At 37.1% G+C, this 10,864-nt stretch overlaps 1 protein-coding gene across 1 annotated transcript; it reads right to left on the reverse strand.

The window, feature by feature from the left end:
• Nucleotides 1-7,965: 7,965 nt before the first annotated feature.
• LOC122926439 (T-cell acute lymphocytic leukemia protein 2-like) lies at nt 7,966-8,319 on the reverse strand. Its single transcript, XM_044277816.1, has one exon. The coding sequence runs from the start codon at nt 8,317-8,319 to the stop codon at nt 7,966-7,968; it is 354 nt and encodes a 117-aa protein (XP_044133751.1).
• Between the last annotated feature and the right edge of the window lie 2,545 nt (nt 8,320-10,864).

The raw sequence follows: 10,864 nt of genomic DNA on the forward strand, positions 1-10,864 counted from the left end.
TATGACAAACAATCCTCAAGCTCCTTGGTGTATCCCAAAACAATAGCCATTGTTTGACTGATATGCAATGTCCTTGGAATCAACAAATGTAACCTATAAAATAAAGTTATGTTTAAAGATCAGGTTTAATCCAACACTTTACGATCTGTGCAGTTTCATACGGGTCCAGAGGAGGTGGGGGTGCTTTCCTATTATTAGAAATAATTTTTTGTTACTAAAACCTGCATCCGTGCAGGGGCATCCAGAAGTGTGGCGGCTCATTGCACAGTTTGCATCTGTGCTGAACCCTATAGTGTACCAAAACAGGAGTGTATGACTACATATGGAGTGTTGCTGTATTCAGGAGAAAATGGGTTACAAATTGTTGGGTCCCTTTTCTTCCATTATCCCATGTGAAAGTGAAAAACCTGAGGCTAAATCAAGCGTTTCTAAATTCTATGAAACACTTGTTGGGTCAAAGTGCTCACTACTTGAAAAATTCCTTGGGGGTGTAGTTTCCAAAATGGGTTACCTTTTGGGGGGTTTACTTCATGGATACCTCAAGGTCTCTTCAAATGTGACATGGTGTCCAAAAACCATTCCAGCAAAATCTGCCCTCCAAAAGCATATTACGCTCATTCTCTTCTGAGTCCTGTGGTGCACACATACAGCAGTTTACTACCATATATCTGGTGTTGTTGGATTCAGTAGAAATTGTGTAACACATTGTGGGGTCTTTTTTTCTCATGTAACCACTTGCGAAAATGAAAAATCTGGGGCTAAAGTGACATTTTATTGGAAATAAAAATTCTCATTTTTATAGCCAATTGTTTTTAAATTTTATGAAATGCCTGTGGGGTTTTGCAAAATAGGGTCACTTTTTTCTGGGGGGGGGGGGTCCACTAAATACCTCAGCATCTTCTCAAATGTGACATGGCGCTCGAAAACCATTTCCATGTTCAGGAGAAAATGCTTGACAAAATTTGGGTGCTATTTTTTTCTTGTTACCCATTGTGAAAATGAAAAAGGGGGACTTATGCAACATTTTATTAGAAGGAATGAAATGTTTTCATTTTCACAGGCAAGTGTTTCAAAATTATATAAAACACCTGTGGGGACAAAGCAGTCACTACACCTCTCAATAAATTCCTTAAGCAGCGTAGTTTCCAAAATGGGGTCACTTATAAGGCGCTTCTACTGAAGGAGTACCTTAAGTTCTCTTCAAATGTGACATGGCACTCAAAAACCATTCCAGCAAAATCTGCTCTTCAAACACTACAGGGAGTGCAGAATTATTAGGCAAGTTGTATTTTTGAGGATTAATTTTATTATTGAACAACAACCATGTTCTCAATGAACCCGAAAAACTCATTAATATCAAAGCTGAATATTTTTGGAAGTAGTTTTTAGTTTGTTTTTAGTTTTAGCTATTTTAGGGGGATATCTGTGTGTGCAGGTGACTATTACTGTGCATAATTATTAGGCAACTTAACAAAAAACAAATATATACCCATTTCAATTATTTATTTTTACCAGTGAAACCAATATAACATCTCAACATTCACAAATATACATTTCTGACATTCAAAAACAAAACAACAACAAATCAGTGACCAATATAGCCACCTTTCTTTGCAAGGACACTCAAAAGCCTGCCATCCATGGATTCTGTCAGTGTTTTGATCTGTTCACCAACAACATTGCGTGCAGCAGCAACCACAGCCTCCCAGACACTGTTCAGAGAGGTGTACTGTTTTCCCTCCTTGTAAATCTCACATTTGATGATGGTCCACAGGTTCTCAATGGGGTTCAGATCAGGTGAACAAGGAGGCCATGTCATTAGATTTTCTTCTTTTATACCCTTTCTTGCCAGCCACGCTGTGGAGTACTTGGACGCGTGTGATGGAGCATTGTCCTGCATGAAAATCATGTTTTTCTTGAAGGATGCAGACTTCTTCCTGTACCACTGCTTGAAGAAGGTGTCTTCCAGAAACTGGCAGTAGGACTGGGAGTTGAGCTTGACTCCATCCTCAACCCGAAAAGGCCCAACAAGCTCATCTTTGATGATACCAGCCCAAACCAGTACTCCACCTCCACCTTGCTGGCGTCTGAGTCGGACTGGAGCTCTCTGCCCTTTACCAATCCAGCCACGGGCCCATCCATCTGGCCCATCAAGACTCACTCTCATTTCATCAGTCCATAAAACCTTAGAAAAATCAGTCTTGAGATATTTCTTGGCCCAGTCTTGACGTTTCAGCTTGTGTGTCTTGTTCAGTGGTGGTCGTCTTTCAGCCTTTCTTACCTTGGCCATGTCTCTGAGTATTGCACACCTTGTGCTTTTGGGCACTCCAGTGATGTTGCAGCTCTGAAATATGGCCAAACTGGTGGCAAGTGGCATCTTGGCAGCTGCACGCTTGACTTTTCTCAGTTCATGGGCAGTTATTTTGCGCCTTGGTTTTTCCACACGCTTCTTGCGACCCTGTTGACTATTTTGAATGAAACGCTTGATTGTTCGATGATCACGCTTCAGAAGCTTTGCAATTTTAAGAGTGCTGCATCCCTCTGCAAGATATCTCACTATTTTTGACTTTTCTGAGCCTGTCAAGTCCTTCTTTTGACCCATTTTGCCAAAGGAAAGGAAGTTGCCTAATAATTATGCACACCTGATATAGGGTGTTGATGTCATTAGACCACACCCCTTCTCATTACAGAGATGCACATCACCTAATATGCTTAATTGGTAGTAGGCTTTCGAGCCTATACAGCTTGGAGTAAGACAACATGCATAAAGAGGATGATGTGGTCAAAATACTCATTTGCCTAATAATTCTGCACTCCCTGTATATGGAGCTCCTTGCTTTCTGAGCCCTGCCGTGTGCCCATACAGCAATTTACCACCACATATGGAGTGTTTCTGTAAACTGCAGAATGTGGGTAATAAATCTTGAAGTTTGTTTTGCTGTCAACTCTTGCTGCTTTACTAAAAAAATTAACTCAAATGGAAAATATGCAAGAAAAAGTGAAATTTTTAAATTTCACCTCCATTTTTCTTTAATTCTTGTCTAGCACCTAAAGGGCTAACAAAGTAATGAAGAACAATATGTAATGAGAAAACAATCTCAGAATTGCTTGGATAAGGGTTCCAGGGTTATTACCACATAAAGTGAAACATTTCCTTCTTTACAGTAAAAACTGGCTCAGTTTTGAAGGGGTTAAAATAGTCAATAGTGGTTATATTTAGTGAAAATTTATAGAAATATTGCAGTGGATATAAAAAGCAAGCAAAGGACCATAAGTAAAAAAAAAAAAAGTGAGTGAGAAAAAAAATTATTTATGGAAAATAAATAAATGTATTTCAAAAACTACAGATTGGTGTTACCCCAACTATAACAACCCATGCTATTAAATTAATCAATTATTTATTCTGTGTTGAAAACAAGGCCAGAATTGTAAAAACTAAATTTTAGTAGTGAAAAGTAGTTTAAGTAGTGAAACATAAAACATATATCAATTTGGTATTTCTTATAGATGAGCAAATTTCTTGACATTCGATTAATGTCTGACTAAATTCTACACAAATTATAGAGAGAAACGCCCCTCTGGGAAAGGGATGTGCAACCCTGAAACCCAGAGGAGCATTGCTGGGATTACAACACTCCTCTCGTGTACTCAGCGCTCTCTGTAAGGTAAAAAATAACATCACCACCGCCCCGCAGGACCCCATTCAGTCCTTTCAGGCAGCTAAAGCTATTTTCTGGTATAAGACACTCTTTTTCTTTTTGGAAGGAAGACTAGTTTGCACGTCTCTTTTCCAGAGAAGTGTCATGTGGAAACATTTACTTTTCTTTCCGTTTGGAAGGAGGACTGATTTGCATGTCTCTTTTCCAAAGGGGTTGGCGTCTCTCTGATTCGACCAAAATGAATCTTAAGAAAATCTTATTATTTTTAAAACTTAGGGATGAATTCTGAATTGATTTGCTCATCCCTTTTTTTTTATTAACAGTGACTCTGAAGGAACTATTGGGTTTGTTTACCAAAAGTAAAAAGAATAGTAGCCTCATCTTTTCTCTTCCTTCTGGATAAGGGATTGACCGTCTGATTCTAAGGCTACTTTCACACTCGCGTTTTGGGCGGATCCGTCATGGATCTGCAAAAACAGATCCGTTACAATAATACAACCGCATGCATCCGTCATGAACGGAGCCGTTTGTATTATCTGTAACATAGCCGTAACATAAGACAGATCCGTCATGAACTCCATTGAAAGTCAATGGGAGAGGGATCCTTTTTCTATTGTACCAGATTGTGTCCGAGAAAATGGATCCATCCCCATTGACTTAAATTGTGTGTCAGGACGGATCCGTTTGGCTCAGTTTCGTCAAGCAGACAGCAAAACGCTGCAGGCAGCGTTTTGGTGTCCGCCTCCAGAGCGAAATGGAGACTGATCAGAGGCAAACTAATGCATTTTTAGTGGATATTTTTCCATTCAGAATGCACTAGGGCAAAACTAATGCATTTTGGACTGTTTTTGAGAGCCCTGAATGGATCTCAGAAACAGAAAGCCAAATCGTGAGTGTGAAAGTAGCCTAAAATGGTTCTGGTGTATTTTTTCTAAGTTTGGATATATTTCAACAAATTTGTACAAAAACTTGATTCAGGCCAAGTCAATTCTACATGAATCAGAAAAAGAGAGAAATGTTTAACACTCTTCTTGAAAATTGACATGCAAATCAGCCCTCCTTATTAAAGGAAAGAAAACTCAAAGTCCACAAAGTTACAGAAATGAAAACAATTACCATATACCTAAAGCCTAAAGTATCTGCCGTATGTCCTTAAAGGGGTTGTGCAGCAATTTATATGGATGACCTATGCTCAGGATAGGTCATCAATATCTTATTGGTGGGCATCTGACACCTGGCACCCCTGAAGATCAGCTGTTTGGAGAGGAGGTGGCGCTACATGCTAGAGTCGCTTCCTGGCCATTACACTGCCCCTCATCTCCCGTGCAGCGGCGGCATAGTGTAAGTATAAGTACTTGCTCCAGTCAAGTGAATGCAGCAAGTACTCAACATTACACTGATGAAGTGCATGAAGCGCTGCCTCCTCTTCAAACAGCTGATCGTAGGGAATGCTGGGTGTCGGACCCCCGGCAATCAGATATTGATGACCTATACTGAGGATAGGTCATCAATATAAATCGCTGCACAACCCCTTTAAAAGTGTTGCTGAGATAAAAATCTAAAACAAGCCTAAAATGGCTAAAAATTAAAACATCTTATTACCCACTCCTTCCTCAAGCAACTTTCTTTGTGGTGTTGGTCCGTTACCCCTGCCGGTGAAGTGTTGGAATATGGCATGTGACCACTACAGCCAATCACTGTTCTCAATGCTCTACTAGTGAGGAGAATGATTGGCTACAGTATTACATGCTATTTCCCAAAATGTCACTGAACAAATCATCGACACTGTGACATGAACAGTGATGTGCAGATATATGGAACCTGAATGCTGCCGCCAATCTCTGTCCTAAAGGGTAAACCACTGAGGAGACTGAGTGGCTACAGCGTCACATGCCATATCTCAACACATCACTGTGTTTGTCATTGATACGTGCACAGTGCTATGCAGGTATATGGAACTGTAAGGGGTATTAACTATTAGATCTGTGGGGGTCCTACCGCTGGGACTCCCACCGATCACACGAACAGAGGCCCTGTACCCTCTGCAGCCCCCTGAAATAAACATAATGGCCCGGGCGCACATCACTCAGCTATCTCCAGAATTCCCATAGAAATTAATGGAGCGGCCGCGCTTGCCTGACTGGCTACAGGTAGTATGGGGCCCCGGTTCTCGTGATTGATGGGGATCCCCAGCAGTAGGACCCCCACCGATCTAATAGTTATCCCCTATCCTGTGGATAGGGGATAACTTAATCTAACCAGAATACCCCTTTAAATGCTGCAGCCCATCACTGTCCTCAGGGGTAAACCACTGAGGACAGTGATTGGCTGCAGCGGTCGCATGCCATATCCTAACACATCATGGCTGCTGTTTGCAAACAAACAACTGCAGGAAGATCAAACTAGCGACACAGAGAACAGCATTGGAGAAAGGGATGAGTATAAAAAAAAAATCTTTTTATCCATTTTAGGTCTTTTCTGAGATTTTTATTATAATACCCTTAGGGGTTTATTGGTTGATAACCAATTATGATGCTCATCTATAAAACGAGGGAAAAGCAATAAGAAAACATCTTACCATAAAGAAGAAATTCATGCCAGCTGTACTCAAAGCACTGTTATTTCTTGTTTTATAGATTTATAGTTTTTCAAATTATAATAAGCAAAGGAATAACAAAAATGTATTTACGTGAAATTTTCATTTCCTGTAGTCCAGCTTCTGTGACTGTGCTGCCATAGGATGTCCAGGAAATTGATATTAAAGTGCCAACAATACTGTTATACATTGCTATATTGCACCAAAGATTATGTACTCTGTGATTGCCGCTGTATATCACCGGCTCCACTGTTTTTGAGAATACACTGCTCTGTTTCTTTATCCCCCACACCTTCCAACTTCTTATATTTGCTGTGTTTTTGGTAAACATAAAGAGAGGTAAAAATAATACAAATTGAGAAAAACAATATTTAATAATTTATTGTCATAGGTTAACAAACAAATACAATACAAAATATTAATTTCACAAATGTCAACACCTGAAAAAAAACTCTTTGGTAAATGCAGCTACAAGAAAGCCTAGCGATTTTAGTTGGAAACAAACATTGATGAATAGCAAACAAAAGAGTAAATAGCAAAGATCTGAAAGTGATATTGTTCACTTGGTATAGAGATTGTTTTCATTTAAGGCTTCAGTGTGACCCCAATTTCCGATATTTATGGAAATATTAACACTGCAATGTTCATTGTTTTAATAACTCGAATTTACAAACTGAAATAAAAAAATGGTAGAATGATTATCCTACGTCATGGGGAACCTTTTGTTGACCTTGGTAAATACCAAGTCATAATGCAGTTTCTCATCTAGATCACTAAATCGAGGATGTGAATCTCCTATAACATACCCCCAAAATACAGAGCTACTCCCAGTATGTTCATCATGGGCATCCTCGTTTATCATTTTTTACCAACATTGGGCAATATAAATATCCAATAAAATCATCATTTGTTTTTATTTTTCTTAACTCTTTGCTGACAGAATGGGCTATGTACATTGGCAGTAAGTGCTATACAAATAAAAAGTAACTTTATGAGCACCATTAAAATCAGTTACATACAGTATGATCTATGAATGCTACAGATAAATTAAGGTTAAAAAAAAGTATCAACAGTATCAACAATTACATACCCAATCAGTTGAGTACATCATTTGGGATATGTCCTCCAAAGTGTTTACACTAATTACATTGCTAATTGAATACAGTCACTAGATTATATCTCCTATCCCTGTGGCTGTTTTTTTTATCCATATTGGACAAAGCTGAAAAATATTCATGGTGCAGCATATATAATCCAATTAATTGCATGTGTGCTCTTCATTGGTACTCATTTATATAACTAATCCGTATGATGGTATATGACATATGTCATCAAGGTAGCAACTTGTGCAGCGCGGATGCATTCAGAGAGTTGATTCTGTTGTAGAGCTTTCCGCCTGGTTTGGATGACACTTTTGTAATGTATAATCTTAGAAATGACATACAAGAGTATATTTTCAGTATGGACTGCACATTTTCCATAATATAGATAGCTGACAATGACATCCCACAAATTTCACGCTCTGCAGATTATGGCACCTTTATTCTATTCTATCAGTCATGACTGCATTAAATGACTCAGGTAGCCCAGAAGCCATAGTTTTCTTTTTGAAAATGTTAAAATAATCATTGCTTTACAATATAAATTAAGAAGGTAACACTTAGAAACACAAAGATTTTTCACAATTAACTCTGACCCGATTAATCAGACCTATGGAGAGTGGACTAATGACCAGCAATCCTGAGTATCACTGCTTGTTCCAGGAGAAGAGTCACTAGAGTGATCCATCATAGTCCATTCTGGAAGATTTGACAATTGCGGCTCAGGTTCAAAGATGCCCAAAATAGTTTTTTCTGATGTTGCTCCATCCTTTATTATAGCCTGGTCTCCAAGTATATTGATAAGAAAATTGATGTATCTCATAGCCAGTCTTAGAGTTTCATTTTTACTTAATTTCTTGTCAGGTGGGTGAGTTGGAATAAGTTTTCTCAGCTCGGCAAAAGCACTATTGACATTCTGTTGCCTCCATCGCTCTCTTGTGTTGGTGAAGATTTTGCGAGTCATTTTCCTTGAAGGTTGTCTACAAGAGATTATAACAAAATAAATAACTGTAAGAGTATGTGCTCGCTGATTTTTTTTGTCAGAGGTTTTGAGGCAGATTTTCCTGCAGGTTTTTCAGCCAAAGCCAGAAGTGGATTTAAAAGAAATCAGAACTATCAAGGAAAGATATATATTTCTCCTTCCCTCTGGATGCATTTCTGGCTTTGGCTGATAAACCTGTAGGAAAATCTGTCTCAAAACCATCTCCAAAAAATTGTGTGAACCTACCTTAACTGTTCATGTACATAAAACAAAAAGAATGGTGCTACGCTAAAATAATAGGTCTTTCTGAAGCTCCTAGTGTCTGCTTGAGCCATAATGCACACATAATGATAGACTATTTCAAAAATGTATGTAACCGAGGAATAGAGTTGAAGTCTGCTATATATATTTTAAAGTGTATTACAATATATATTTTTTCTTTTATTGATTATTTTTTTTTTACTAAACAGTACAGTACAACCAGTAATAAATATTTGTGTTCATTAATTAAATCATTAAATGTTTTCTGATATGGTTTACGGTATTTATATCATATGGTATATGATTAAAAAAAAAGCACATTTTTGTTGGGGGTATTATTCCATTCTAGTGCAGTAAACTACTATTTGTTCTAAACCTTAGCAATAAAAAGCAAAGTTAAAAAAATAAGAATGCAAATATAAAAAAGAAATTATAATTTAGACTACACTTATAGGAAAGAAAGTACAAAAGGCTAATATCATTTCATACTGTGATCTGCATCAATAATAGGATAACCTACAGCCACAAATATTGTCTGAAAAATATTTGTTTAAAAAAATCCCCAAACAATCCATCGTCATCACTGACGAGTGACGACATCTGTACAGGTTAATTCATATTTTAGTGCTTTCAAACAAAATACAGAACAGTAGCAAAGAGTCATCCATGAAATATGAATTTTGAATTATCTAAAATTAGACTGCAAAAATATGTTCGCTGCATGTTTTCCAATTGCAAAACATGTAAAAAAAATTGTTGTTAAAAATTACTTTGAACTTTGTACTTAAAATACTAAATTTTTATAATTTCATTAATTGTAAGATACAAGCCAATATATATATATGTTTTATATAATATAGATATTAGATAGATAGATAGATTGATAGATAGATAAAGATAATATATATGCCTATATTTCTGTAGATAGATGATAGACATGACAGTTAGATAGATGATATATATGAGATAGATAAAGATAGATAGATAGATAAAGATAATATATATGCCTATATTTCTGTAGATAGATGATAGACATGACAGATAGATATGAGATAGATAGATAGATAGATATTTAAATATTATTGGAATTATGTAATGTTACAGCTTTTGTATGAAAATACTGTAGCACAAAAATAAATAAATAAATACAAAAATGAATAATACAATGCTGCCTACATATGTAATAATTGATACTCACCTTGAATGTCTTAGTGTAAGTGTTAGTATGATACGTTCTTGTTCTTCTGTTTAGAGAATCAAGTTGAACATCATGAATCTTCTCATACAGAATGAGCAGTTGTATCTAGGCAGCCCTGTCAATGTCTGAATAGTGTGTCAAGCACTGAATGTGGAGCCCTCAGCATCATTTATAAGAAGCCTGCCCCTTTGTCCGACGCGTGTCACTGCTGGACCCAGAGAAGCTTGCATATTTTGCTCTCCTCCTGGGAGATCAAGTCCCTCCCTCCCATTTATGCCAAGCTGCATAGGTAGCCTAAATTGTGTGCTCTTGCAGATCCATATATCTTTTTTTTTATGAACAGCATAATAGATGATAATGTATTTATAAAATGACTTCTTCTCAATGCTGCATATAATAAAAAATAGAGAACTTTTTGTGTAATCCAAACATAAAATACTGATATAAAATTGTACTGTATATTGTATTTATAAGACTGTTCTGTGTGTATATATATATATATATATATATATATATATATAAGAAAGAAAAACAGTGGCAGCACTGTCCCTGATGCAAGCTGGTGGGTGCAGCTGGCCCAAAGTGGATTAAAGCCAATCCAGTAAATACAAAATAGAAAAAAGATGGGCAGCACTCCAAGAAGTAAAAATTGCAAAAAACTTTATTTACCCCAGTAGAACATGCAACGTTTCGGCTCTAGACAGGAGCCTTCCTCAAGCAGTGTACAAAGACAAAGTGACAAAATTATATAGCAGTGTGCTAATTCAATGGAATTAACAAGACATGTGCAATTAATTCATAATTGATGACAAATCTCTTAAAATATGACATATAGATAAGTGAAAATAAAATGCTAAAAAATTTTGGGAACTAATTATAACCATACTGTATGTATCGCCTTAATAGTGTACTCATAATTACATCTCATAGTAGGAGAGCTTACAGACATCCATAATTGAAATCAATAACGTGATCAGTGCTATGTGTGAATTATAATCAAAAGTGCCAGGTGCTTACTAGAAAGTATTGCGATCAGAGAGTGAAGGAGGAGTATGAGGGCGAATGGCT

Source organism: Bufo gargarizans, chromosome 2, assembly GCF_014858855.1.
Source record: "Bufo gargarizans isolate SCDJY-AF-19 chromosome 2, ASM1485885v1, whole genome shotgun sequence".
NCBI classification, from domain to species: domain Eukaryota; kingdom Metazoa; phylum Chordata; class Amphibia; order Anura; family Bufonidae; genus Bufo; species Bufo gargarizans.